Genomic DNA, 14,189 nt, shown 5'->3' on the forward strand with positions numbered 1-14,189 from the left:
TATTTGCCAGTGTGGTATTTCCGTGAGAGCCCTCATATATCTGCGTGCTCCAAGTTTAGGCATTGTAGGATGTTTTGCCACTTTTCTTGCTGTTTGTTACTAAAATCATATACAGGACTATTTAGCATAAAAAAATAAAAAAGGTCACATATTTGCCAGTGTGGTATTTCCATGACAGCCCTCATCTATCTGTGTGCTCCAAGTTTATAGAGGATAACTCAGGAGACTCTTTGCGTGGAACAAGACAACTACAGGACACAATTTTATAGGTGGTAAAGTCTATATTATCACACGGTGATTCAAACAGGTGCAGAGAGAAACTCAAGTCCACAACACTTGGTGCAAATATCAAATGCAGCTCAGCAGTCTATAGGAAACTTCAGAGGAAAATGCAAACACGCAGAAAGTCTATGAAGCACAATTATTCTTGAGGATACTTGACACGAATAAGTCCTTGCTTAGTCCACAACACAGATAGATATGCTTATAAGGCAGTTCACATAATATCTTAGCTCAACCAGGGAGGTCTGGGTAATAGTCTCAGGTTCTTGCAGAGCAGAAACAGCTTACATGTCCAGCAAATGCAGATGGAAGCAAACACGAGCAGCAGATAAAGGAGGATTACTGGAACTGGTGTATGCAGCAGGAACTCAGAGCAGAGTAGCAGGATAACCCCACAGGTTCACAGGAGCAGGTATATAGCCAGAGAGTCACCAGATGTCAGGAGCTGGATGCAAGGCAGAATACTCTAGCACAGACTGAAGGCTGGGGTGGAGTTTTATAGCAGGAAGACACAGTACACATGAGACCAAAGACGCCATCTTGGAAAAGGGCAGTAATGCACAAAAAGGTAATAAAAAATGTTCAGAGTCCTGACATTACTCCCTCCTTAGAAGTGGCCTCAGGACGATCCTGGACCTGGTTTCTCAGGGAATCTCTGATGAAAACGAGAAATCTTCTGTTGGGCATTGATGTCTTCCACAGGTTCCCAAGAGTCTTCCTCAGGGGGATATCCCTGCCATCTTATCAGATATTGGAGCCGATTCCTGCGAATCCTGGAATCAACAATTTCCTCCACCACAAATTGTTCTTGCCCATCAATCACCACAGGCTGCGGAGGTGGCACAACATGTCCCTGGAAGGTATTAGGAGATACAGGCTTTAGTAAAGATACATGAAAAACTGGGTGTACCTTCATAGTCCTAGGCAGCTTCAGCCGGCAGGCCACAGAGCTCACAATACCGTTGATCTTGAAAGGGCCAATGAATTTCTGTCCAAGTTTTTGTGAAGGAACGTTTAACTTCAGATTCTTAGTTGCTAACCACACGGAATCTCCTACCTTGAACATGGGTGCAGGTTTACGGAATCTATCAGCTGATCTCTTATAACGTTCTTGAGCTGTGGTCAGGGATTCCTTCAGAACCTCCAGATTTTGCCTCATCGCAGTCAGCCTTTCCTCCACTGCCAGAACCGGAGAATTAATTGGAGACCTAGGTAAGATACACGGATGATAACCCAGATTGGCAAAGAAAGGTGTAAATTTAGTGGAGGCGCTCTGAGAATTGTTATATGAAAATTCGGCTAACGGCAGCAACTCCAACCAATCATCCTGGAGATGGCTGACATAGCATCTTAGATATTGTTCCAGCGTCTGGTTGGTACGCTCAGTCTGACCATTTGTCTGGGGATGGTAAGCGGAAGAGAGACAGACATTAATATTGAGTGCAGAGCAAAACCCCTTCCAGAATCTTGAAGTGAACTGCACTCCACGGTCAGAGATGATCTCATCCGGAACCCCATGCAACCGAAAGACATTCTGTATAACCAAGTTCACTGTATCTTTAGCTGAGGGGAGGCCGGTGCACGGAACAAAATGAGCAGCTTTAGTCAGGCGATCAACTACCACCATGATTGTATTCATGCCCCCCGATGTAGGCAGCTCCACAATAAAGTCCATTGATATAGACCCCCAAGGACGGGACGGAACAGGTAATGGTTGTAGAAGACCCGTAGGTGCCACATGACGAGTCTTGTAACGAGCACATACCTCGCAAGAGAGAACATAGTCCTTGGTATCCTTCAGGCAAGTTGGCCACCAGAAGAATCGGCTCAGGAACTCTTGTGTCTTCTGTACCCCCCTGTGACCAGTGTTATGATCCTTAGTGGTTGAGGATCACAAATATCTCCAGCTAAGTAACAAACATAGGACAAGCTCTAGGGAGGTGGAAAACTGGACTCACCGCAAATCTGAACCTATGCAAACACACTAGAAGTAGCCGGTGAACGTGCCTAAAAATCCTAGACGTCTCGAGCCAGCCTGAGGAACTAACTACCCCTAGAGAGAAAGAAAGACCTCTCTTGCCTCCAGAGAAATAATCCCCAAAGATATAGAAGCCCCCAACAAATAATAACGGTGAGGTAAGAGGAAGGCACATGCACAGGGGTGAAAACAGATTCAGCAAATGAGGCCCACTAATACTAGATAGCAGAGAATAGAAAAGGGGTCTATGCGGTCAGTAAAAAACCCTTACAAAATATCCACACTGAGATTTCAAGAACCCCCGCACCAACTAACGGTGTGGGGGGAGAAACTCAGTCCCCTAGAGCAACTAGCAAGCAAGGAAATCACATTTTAGCAAGCTGGACAAGAAACATGATGAATGCTGATAATCAAAAAATGAACAAACAAAAACTTAGCTTGTCTTGGAGAGACAGGGAGCAAGGTAGTCACAAGGAATCTGAAGAGCACTGAATACATTGATAGCAGGCAAGGAACTGAGTATCCAGGTGAGCTAAATAGGAAACCAACCAGGATAACGAACCAGCTGATGCTGCAACCTGCAGAAAGACAACACTACACAGGACCGCTTGTGACCACTAGAGGGAGCCCAAAAATAGAGTTCACAACAGTACCCCCCCCTTGAGGAGGGGTCACCGAACCCTCATCAAGACCCCCAGGGCGATCAGGATGAGCCGCGTGGAAGGCACGAACCAAATCGGCCGCATGAACATCAGAGGCGACAACCCAGGAATTATCCTCCTGACCATAGCCCTTCCACTTAACCAAATACTGAAGCCTCCGTCTAGAGATACAAGAATCCAAAATCTTCTCCACCACGTACACCAATTCGCCCTCGACCAGCACCGGAGCAGGAGGCTCAACAGAAGGAACCACAGGTACCACATACCTCCGCAACAAAGACCTATGGAACACATTATGAATGGCAAACGATGCTGGGAGATCCAAACGAAAAGACACCGGGTTAAGGATTTCCAAGATCTTATAAGGACCGATGAAGCGAGGCTTGAATTTAGGAGAGGAGACCTTCATAGGAACATACCGAGAAGACAGCCACACCAAATCCCCAACACGAAGTCGGGGACCCACACCGCGGCGGCGGTTGGCAAAGCGCTGAGCCTTCTCCTGTGACAACCTCAAATTGTCCACCACATGGTTCCAAATCTGCTGCAACCTATCCACCACAGAATCCACCCCAGGACAGTCAGACGGCTCAACCTGACCCGAGGAAAAACGAGGATGGAAACCAGAATTGCAGAAAAAAGGCGAAACCAAAGTAGCAGAACTAGCCCGATTATTAAGGGCAAATTCGGCCAAAGGCAAAAAAGTCACCCAATCATCCTGATCAGCAGAAACAAAACATCTCAAATAAGTTTCCAACGTCTGATTAGTTCGCTCGGTTTTGGCCATTAGTCTGAGGATGGAAGGCCGACGAAAAAGACAAATCAATGCCCATCTTAGCACAAAAAGTCCGCCAAAACCTGGACACAAACTGGGATCCTCTATCAGACACAATATTTTCAGGAATGCCGTGCAAGCAAACCACATTCTGAAAAAATAGAGGAACCAAATCGGAGGAAGAAGGCAACTTAGGCAAGGGCACCAAATGCACCATCTTGGAAAAACGATCACACACCACCCAGATGACAGACATTTTCTGAGATACTGGAAGATCCAAAATAAAATCCATGGAAATGTGCGTCCAAGGCCTTTTCGGAACAGGCAAAGGCAAAAGCAAACCGCTGGCACGAGAACAGCAAGGCTTAGCCCGAGCACAAATCCCACAAGACTGCACAAAGGAACGCACATCCCGCGACAAGGAAGGCCACCAGAAGGACCTAGCCACCAAATCTCTGGTACCAAAAATCCCAGGATGACCCGCCAACACCGAAGAATGAACCTCGGAAATAACTCTGCTGGTCCATCTATCCGGGACAAACAGTCTCTCTGGTGGACAACGGTCACGTCTATCCGCCTGAAATTTCTGCAGCACTCGTCGCAAATCTGGGGAAATGGCAGACAAAATCACTCCCTCTCTGAGAATACCAGCCGGCTCAGAAACTCCCGGAGAGTCCTCCTAGAAAGTGCATCAGCTTTCACGTTCTTCGAACCAGGCAGGTATGAGACCACGAAGTTGAAACGGGAGAAAAACAACGACCAACGAGCCTGTCTAGGATTCAGGCGCTTGGCAGATTCAAGGTAAATCAGATTTTTGTGATCAGTCAAGACCACCACACGATGTTTAGCTCCTTCGAGCCAATGTCGCCACTCCTCAAATGCCCACTTCATAGCCAACAACTCCCGATTGCCAACATCATAATTCCGCTCGGCAGGCGAAAACTTTCTTGAAAAGAAAGCACATGGCTTCATCACAGAGCCATCAGAACTTCTCTGCGACAAAACAGCCCCTGCTCCAATCTCAGAAGCATCAACCTCGACCTGGAAGGGGAGAGAGACATCTGGCTGACATAAGACTGGAGCTGAAGAAAACCGGTGCTTCAGCTCCCGAAAGGCCTCCACGGCCGCAGGAGACCAATTAGTCACATCGGAACCCTTCTTGGTCAAATCCGTCAAAGGTTTAACCACGCTAGAAAAATTAGCGATGAAACGACGGTAAAAATTAGCAAAACCCAAGAACTTCTGAAGACTCTTAACAGACCTGGGCTGAGTCCAGTCATGAATAGCCTGGACCTTGACTGGGTCCATCTCCACAGTAGAAGGAGAAAAAATAAAACCCGAGACCTTCTGTACTCCGAAGAGGCATTTTGAGCCCTTCACAAATAAAGCATTAGCACGCAAGACCTGAAACACCATCCTGACCTGCTTCACATGGGACTCCCAATCATCAGAAAAGACCAAAATGTCATCCAGATAAACAATCATAAATTTATCCAGATATTCTCGGAAGATGTCATGCATGAAGGACTGAAACACAGAAGGAGCATTAGAGAGTCCAAAAGGCATCACTAAGTACTCAAAATGGCCTTCGGGCGTATTAAATGCTGTTTTCCATTCATCTCCCTGCTTAATGCGCACAAGGTTATACGCACCACGGAGATCTATCTTGGTGAACCAACTGGCACCCTTAATCAGAGCAAACAAATCAGACAATAGTGGCAAAGGATACTGAAATTTGACTGTGATTTTATTCAGAAGACGATAATCTATACAAGGTCTCAAAGAACCGTCCTTCTTGGCCACAAAAAAAAATCCTGCACCAAGAGGGGAAGAGGATGGGCGAATATGTCCCTTCTCCAAAGACTCCTTTATATAACTCCGCATTGCGGCATGCTCTGGTATAGACAAATTAAAAAGTCGTCCCTTAGGGAATTTACTACCAGGAATTAAATTTATAGCACAGTCACAATCCCTATGAGGGGGCAGGGCACTGGACCTGGGCTCGTCAAATACATCCTGGTAGTCAGACAAAAACTCAGGGACCTCAGAAGGAGTGGAAGAAGCAATAGACACCAATGGAGTATCGCCATGAATTCCCTGACAACCCCAACTTGACACAGACATAGCTTTCCAATCTAAAACTGGATTATGAGCCTGCAACCATGGCAGACCCAAAACGACAACATCATGCAAATTATGCAGAACAAGAAAGCGAATCACCTCCTGATGTACGGGAGTCATGCACATGGTCATTTGCGTCCAATACTGAGGCTTATTCTCAGCCAATGGCATAGCATCAATTCCCCTCAGAGGAATAGGAAATTCCAAAGGCTCCAGGACAAAACCACAGCGCCTGGCAAACGACAAATCCATCAGATTCAGGGCAGCACCCGAATCCACAAAAACCATAACCGGGTAGGACGACAAAGAACAAATCAAAGTAACAGACAAAATAAATTTAGGCTGTATAGTACCAATGGTGACAGGTTTAGCGAATTTTTTTAAGCGTTTAGAGCATGCTGAGATAACATGAGTAGAATCACCACAGTAAAAGCACAACCCATTTTGACGTCTATGACTTTGTCGCTCAATTCTGGTCAGAGTTCGGTCACATTGCATAGACTCAGGTCTCTGCTCAGAAAATACCGCCAAAGGATGAGCAGATTTGCGCTCCCGCAAACGCCGATCAACCTGAATGGCTAAAGCCATAGAATCACTCAGACTTGTAGGGGTGGGAAACCCCACCATAACATTCTTAACGGCCTCAGAAAGACCTCTGAAATTTGCAGCCAGGGCACACTCATTCCATTGAGTAAGCACCGACCATTTACGAAATTTTTGACAATACACCTCTGCTTCATCCTGACCTTGAGAGATAGCCAGCAACGCTTTTTCTGCCTGATTCTCAAGATTAGGCTCCTCATAAAGCAGTCCAAGAGCCAGAAAGAATGCATCTACATTAAGCAATGCAGGATCTCCTGGCGCCAGAGAGAAGGCCCAATCTTGGGGGTCGCCATGCAACAAAGAGATAACAATTTTAACTTGCTGAGCGGAATCACCAGAGGAACGAGGTCTCAGAGATAGAAATAACTTACAATTATTCTTAAAATTTAGAAAGCTAGATCTATCTCCAGAAAACAACTCAGGAATGGGTATCTTTGGTTCTGACATAGGGCTATGAATAACAAAATCCTGAATATTTTTTACCCGTGCAGCAAGATTATCCACACAAGAAGTCAGAGTCTGAACATCCATGTCTGCAGCTGAGCTAAAAACCACCCAGAGTTCAAGGGGACGAAAGAAGCTAAACAGACTGCAGCAAAGGAAAAGCGGGAGGAGAAAAAAAAAAAATGTACTCAGGTCTTCTTTTTATCCCACTTCTGCGATGCATTAAACACTTTCGGGCCTGCTATACTGTTATGATCCTTAGTGGTTGAGGATCACAAATATCTCCAGCTAAGTAACAAACATAGGACAAGCTCTAGGGAGGTGGAAAACTGGACTGACCGCAAATCTGAACCTATCCAAACATACTAGAAGTAGCCGGTGAACGTGCCTAAAAATCCTAGACGTCTCGAGCCAGCCTGAGGAACTAACTACCCCTAGAGAGAAAGAAAGACCTCTCTTGCCTCCAGAGAAATAATCCCCAAAGATATAGAAGCCCCCAACAAATAATAACGGTGAGGTAAGAGGAAGGCACATACACAGGGGTGAAAACAGATTCAGCAAATGAGGCCCACTAATACTAGATAGCAGAGAATAGAAAAGGGGTCTATGCGGTCAGTAAAAAACCCTTACAAAATATCCACACTGAGATTTCAAGAACCCCCGCACCAACTAACGGTGTGGGGGGAGAAACTCAGTCCCCTAGAGCAACCAGCAAGCGAGGAAATCACATTTTAGCAAGCTGGACAAGAAACATGATGAATGCTGATAATCAAAAAATGAACAAACAAAAACTTAGCTTGTCTTGGAGAGACAGGGAGCAAGGTAGTCACAAGGAATCTGAAGAGCACTGAATACATTGATAGCAGGCAAGGAACTGAGTATCCAGGTGAGCTAAATAGGAAACCAACCAGGATAACGAACCAGCTGATGCTGCAACCTGCAGAAAGACAACACTACACAGTACCGCTTGTGACCACTAGAGGGAGCCCAAAAATAGAGTTCACAACAGACCAGCCAACATGGAGTCATGTACCAACTTGAGGATCTGCAGACAGACGACCTCAGGGACGTAGATACTTCGATCTCTGAACCACATGCCACCCTTAAAGACAAGATTAATATCCACAGGTGGGTTGGCCAGAAATACATCACTGTCATAGGCCTCCCTGCACTCCTTCCACAAGTCCTGATCGTGGATAACTCCGATGAAATTTGCATCAGGTAGAATGGTCTTGGACGGGGCTCCAGGTACGGAATCCGCAGCATGGATTTGGGATAAAGCATCAGCCTTCCCATTACGAGAACCTGGACGGTACAAGATAACAAAGTTAAATTGATTTAAAAATAAGTTCCAACGAGCCTGACGAGGAGAAAGACATCTAGCGGATCTAAGGAACTCTAAATTGCGATGGTCAGTTAGCACTATGATCTGATGTGCAGCTCCTTGCAGATGATGCCTCCATTCTATGAAAGCCGCACTAATAGCCAGCAATTTCTTGTCTCCCACATCGTAATTCTTCTCTGCTGAGGTTAGTCTACTGGAAAAGAAAGCACAAGGATGTAGCAGATCCTTCTCTCCAGCTCTTTGGGAGAGAATAGCCCCCAAAGCGTCCACCTCCACAATGAAAGAAAGTGTTGGATCTGGGTGTATCAACAGCGGTGCTGATGTGAAACAGATCTTAAGCCGATCAAAAGCTTTTTGAGCCTGTGATGACCACTTAAAGGGCTTTTCCTTCTTTGTCAAGGAAGTAATGGGACGGACAATATCAGAAAAATTTCGAATGAAGCGTATGTAGAAATTTTCAAAACCAATAAAACGTTGGACCTTCTTAACGTTCTTGGGTATCGGCCAGTCAAGGATAGCCTGAATCTTACCAGATTCCATGTTCAGCCCCTGGGGAGAGATGATATAACCTAAGAACTGTATCTCAGAATGATGGAACTCGCATTTCTCCGGCTTAATATACAGATGGTTCTCTTTCAGATGTCTTAAAACAGTTTTGACATGTTCTTCATGTTCCTGTAGAGAGTCAGAAAAGATTAGTATATCGTCCAAATAGATCACTACAAACTGGTCCAACAAATCTCTGAAAATGTCATTAGCAAGGTGTTGAAACGTTGCAGGGGCGTTACAAAGCCCGAAGGGCATCGCAAGAGATTCAAAGTGTCCATACTGGCATCTGAATGCTGTCTTCCACTCATCCCCTGGACGAATACGCACCAAATTATAAGCCCCACGAAGATCCAGTTTAGAGAACACCTTAGCATGGCGGACTCTTCCCAGTAATTCAGGAATCAGAGGCAAAGGGTAATGGTTTCGTACGGTTACCTTATTGAGTTCCCGATAGTCAACACAGGGTCTCAGGGTCCCATCCTTCTTCTTTCCAAAAAAGATAGGTGCCCCTGCTGGTGAGGAATCAGGACGTATGAAGCCTTTGGCCAGATTTTCATCAATATACTCCTTTAAGGCTTGAAGCTCAGGTGCCGCCAAAGGGTATACGTTACCAAAAGGAATAGCTGCCCCAGGAAGCAACTCAATGGGACAGTCATAATGCCTGTGTGGAGGAAGCTGATCTGCATTCTTCTTGTCACAGAGGTTAGAGAACTCTTTATATGCTGGAGGTAAAGAAAATACCTGTACATGTGGTTCCGTAGCCGTGGACTCAGGGACAGCTTCTGTTAACGCTGAGTTGCTCCTTGTTGAAAAGATAATCTCCTTGGTCTCCCAGTTGATAATTGGGTTCTGAGAACGCAACCAAGGAATGCCTAAAATCACAGGAAAATGAGGATAAGAAATTAGCAAGAAAGAAAGTTGCTCCTGATGATTAGGCTCCAACAAAATTTCAAGGGGTACGGTCTCCTGATCCACAGGCCCAGAGATTAAAGGTGACCCATCCACTGTTTCCATGGTAATTGGAGAGGCTCTTTGCTGAATTTCAATACCATGTTCCTTGGCAAATGCGATATCCATGAAATTGCCACCTGCACCAGAGTGAATCATAGCTAAACTGGAAATACACTGTCCTGAACACAGGATCTTAATAGGGAGAGAACAGTGAGAGTTCTTTTCCTTAAGCTCCTTGGGGGGTGAAGTCATAGAAAGTAAATGGAATACAGCGTTTAAAGGCAGGCTACATTCAGAGATGTCAGATTCATCATCACAGTTGTCATATTCCTCTACTGCTGCTAGCACCTTGTTAGGTTGTCTAGGACACTTAGGACAATTGATCAAGAAGTGGTCAGACTGCCCGCAGTAGAAACATAGACTTTCACGAAGGCGATGCTCCCGGCGCTCATTGTTCTCGCGCCTCTGAACGGAATCAATTTGCATGGGCACCTCCTCCACCTCCCGAGATGTTTTACCTGCAGGCTCTTTGGAAGGAAGGGAAAAGTTAGAAATACGGTTATATGCAGCAAACTTCTCCTGCCTACGCTCAGTAAGGCGAATGTCAATGCCCACACAATGCTGTATAAATGTCTCTAGCTCTTGTGGTGACTCAGTGCGAGCTAGTTCATCTTTTACAATACTAGATAGACCCCTTTTAAAAATAGGCAATTGTGCATAACTGTCCCAATTGGTATCTACCGCTAATCTCCTGAATTCAGTAGCATACTCAATAACAGAACGTTTTGCCTGGCGTAAAGACAATAAAGCAGATTCAGCGGTTGCATGGCGATTAGAATCATCAAACATTAATGCCATAGCGGCCAAGAAATCATCCAAGTTATTTAACCGTGGGTCACGAGACTCAATCATCGGATTCGCCCAGGCGAGCGCTTGTGCGGTCAGCTGCATTATTACACACAGTACTTTGGATCTATCATTAGGAAAACGGTCAGCATGCACATCAAAATATAGCATACATTGATTCACAAAGCCACGAAATTTGTCGCGATCACCATTAAATCTGAATGGGGGCAACTTAGGTGGGTTAGCTGGTGGCCGTTGCCCAGAGGGAAAAGTCGCTTGTGCAGCTATTTGCGTGCTTATGTCCTGAAAAGCCTGTCCATACTGGGACTCTATGCCAGCAAGTTTATTTTCCTGGGCTGCCATGCGGGTGCTTAAGTCCTGCAAAGTCTGTCCAAACACTTGTTGATTGTGTTCAAAGCTTCCAAACTTCTTTTGCAGACCTTCCACATCTTTCTGCAGTGATCTAATTATGGAAAACACCTGCTCTAGTCTGCTTTCTGCAGTCATTGTTCCAGCAGTCTCCTTTTTTTTTTAGGCTAGGGTATCCTGTAATAATTATAGGGGATAACTCAGGAGACTCTTTGTGTGGAACAAGACAACTACAGGACACAGTTTTATAAGTGGTAAAGTCTATATTATCACACGGTGATTCAAACAGGCGTAGAGAGAAGCTCAAGTCCACAACACTTAGAGTAAATATTAAATGCAGCTTAGCAGTCTATAGGAAACCAGAGGAAAATGCAATCACGCAGAAAGTCTATGAAGCACAATTATTCTTGAGGATACTTGACACGAATAAGTCCTTGCTTAGTCCAAAACACAGATAGATATGCTTATAAGGCAGTTCAAATAATATCTTAGCTCAACCAGGGAGGCCTGGGTAATAGTCTCAGGTTCTTGCAGAGCAGAAACAGCTTACATGTCCAGCAAATGCAGATGGAAGTAAACACGAGCAGCAGATAAAGGAGGATTACTGGAACTGGTGTATGCAGCAGGAACTCAGAGCAGAGTAGCAGGATAACCCCACAGGTTCACAGGAGCAGGTATATAGCCAGAGAGTCACCAGATGTCAGGAGCTGGATGCAAGGCAGAATACTCTAGCACAGACTGAAGGCTGGGGTGGAGTTTTATAGCAGGAAGACACAGTACACATGAGACCAAAGACGCCATCTTGGAAAAGGGCAGTAATGCACAAAAAGGTAATAAAAAATCTGGCACAGGGTGTCTAGAATCTGTGCAGTGTACAATGAAATCTCAAGACAATCAAGGGACTCTAGAGAGAAATGTGCTGCCCAGTGTCAGAAAGCTGGTCTCTTTCTCTTTCGCGGGTCATGGCTCTTGCAACAGGATAATGACCCAAAACACACAGCTAAAAACACCCAAGAATGGCTAAGAGGAAAACATTGGACTATTCTGAAGTGGAATTCTATGAGCCCTGACCTAAAGCGGTTGACAGCGGCATTTAACTAGTAAATAGCGGCGGGTGAATGGTGATTTCACCCGCCGCTATTGCTGGCACATGTCAGCTGTTCAAAACAGACATGCGGGCACATGTCAGCTGTTCAAAACAGCTGACATGTCCTGGCTTTGATGCGGGCTCACCTCCGGAGCCCACATCAAAGCAGGGGATCCAACCTCCGCAGTAATAGTACGGCAGAGGTCGGTAAGGGGTTAAACCAATAATTTTGAGTGTTGCATCATGGACCACGGTCACCCTGGTGATATAGTGGTGGATCAAGAGACGTGGAGGAGAGCCTCCTAAAACTCTGTACCCATTACAAAGGAGCGGGTATCCTATACTTGTACTACCCATGCAGTAAGTGTATGGGCTGACATTTTCCTGTGGGTTATACATCAACATACTGTCTAAAAATGTTGTTTACGGGCATCATAAACGCCCTTTAAACCAATAATGTGGGTGTTGCATCACGGACCACAGTCACCCTGGTGATATAGTGGTGGTGGATGAAGGGCCTCCTAAAAATCTGTACTAGTGATGATCGAGTATACTCATTGCTCGGATTTTCCCAAGCACATTCGGATGGTCTCCGAGTATTTGTGAGTGCTCGTAGATTTAGTTTTTGTTGATGCAGCTGCATGATTTGCAGCTGCTAGACAGCTTGAATACATGTTGGAATTCCCTAGCAACCAGGCAACCCCCACATGTACTCAGGCTGGCTAGCAGCCATAAATCATGAAGCTGCATAGACAAAAACTAAATCTCCGAGCACTCACAAATTCTCGGGGACCACCCGAGCATGCGCGGGAAAACCCGAGCAACAAGTATACTCGCTCATCACTAATCTCTACCTATTACAAAGGAGCGGATCTCCTATACTTGTAATGCCCATGCAGTAAGTGTATGGGCTGAAAAATATTTTCCCCTAGGGGTATACATCAGCATACTGTCTAAAAATGTTGTTTACGGGCATCATAAACACCCTTTAAACCAATAATGTGGGTATTGCATCACGACCACGGTCATCATGGTGGTATAGTGGTGGTGGATGAAGAGATGTGGAGGAGGGCCTTCTAAAATTCTGTTCCCATTAAAGGAATGGGTCTCCTATACTTGTAATACCCATGCAGTAAGTGTATGGGCTTACAAACATTTCCCACTGAGGGGTATACATCAACATACAGTCTAAAAATGTTGTTTACGGGCATAATAAACTCTTTAAAACAATAATGTGGGTGTTGCATCACGGACCACGTTCACCCTGGTGATATAGTGGTGGTGGATGAAGAGACGTGGAAGAGGGCCTCCTAAAAATCTGTTCCCATTACAAAAGAGCGGGTCTCCTATACTTGTAATGCCCATGCAGTAAGTGTATGGGCTGACAAACATTTCCCCTTGGGGGGGTATACATCAACATACTGTCTAAAAATGTTGTTTACAGGCATCATAAACACCCTTTAAAACAATGTGTGTGTTGCATCACGGACCACAGTCTCCCTGGTGATATAGTGGTGGTGGATGATGAGGATGATGATAAGGAGGAGGACAACAGCAAGCAGGCCAAATCAGGAAGCATATACCCATGTGTGCATGTGAAGAGGTGCATGGGAATAGATCTCCCAAAAAAAGACACTGGATTTGAGTTTATGTTATGCTGCTATCATTTGCTAGTGTCTAGAAGTCTTGCTCAATCCAGCCCTTGTTCATTTTTAGAAGAGACAGCCTGTCAGCATTTTCAGTTGACAGCCGGATGCGCTTATCAGTTATAATTACACCAGTGGCACTAAATACCCACTCTGACAAAACGCTAGCGGCAGGGCAGGCCAGGACCTCCAAGGCATAGAGAGCCAGTTCATGCCACGTGTCCACCTTGGATACCCAATAATTACAAGGCACAGAGGAATCATGGAGGACGTTGGTACGGTCAGCAAGGTACTCCCTCAGCATCTTCCAAAACTTTGCACTCCTTGTGAGAGTACCCCACGCCTCAGGGCCAATGCGATGGGAGAGTCTGAGAAAAGTCTCCCAGAACTTTGCCAGTGATCCCCTGCCTCTGCTGGATTGGAATTCTGTCTCTCTTGCCTGTACTCATTGGTTCTCCAATGAACTGTGACCTCTGCCGCCAGCATTTTCAGATGGGAATTCAGCAACAAGGGCCCTCTGGTACTGCACCA

At 45.5% G+C, this 14,189-nt stretch overlaps 1 protein-coding gene across 1 annotated transcript; it reads right to left on the minus strand.

The window, feature by feature from the left end:
- Positions 1 to 292: 292 nt before the first annotated feature.
- On the minus strand, positions 293 to 1,746 carry LOC143818159 (chromobox protein homolog 5-like). Its single transcript, XM_077299562.1, has 2 exons — positions 1,340 to 1,746; positions 293 to 1,135 (listed from the first exon to the last, which is right to left on the minus strand). Exons 1-2 carry the CDS (start codon positions 1,439 to 1,441, stop codon positions 902 to 904), a joined length of 336 nt encoding a protein of 111 aa, XP_077155677.1. The 5' UTR covers positions 1,442 to 1,746; the 3' UTR covers positions 293 to 901.
- Between the last annotated feature and the right edge of the window lie 12,443 nt (positions 1,747 to 14,189).

The sequence above is a fragment of the Ranitomeya variabilis genome, chromosome 3 (genome assembly GCF_051348905.1).
Source record: "Ranitomeya variabilis isolate aRanVar5 chromosome 3, aRanVar5.hap1, whole genome shotgun sequence".
Classification (NCBI taxonomy): Eukaryota; Metazoa; Chordata; class Amphibia; order Anura; family Dendrobatidae; genus Ranitomeya; species Ranitomeya variabilis.

Bases quoted from the DNA above. Each gene is read 5' to 3' on its own strand.
- LOC143818159 (XM_077299562.1), bottom strand. From the start codon at position 1,441: ATGAGGCAAAATCTGGAGGTTCTGAAGGAATCCCTGACCACAGCTCAA. The intron at 1,136-1,339 runs GTAGGAGATTCC...AATACCTTCCAG, and splicing joins AACCTGCACCCATGTTCAAG to GGACATGTTGTGCCACCTCC.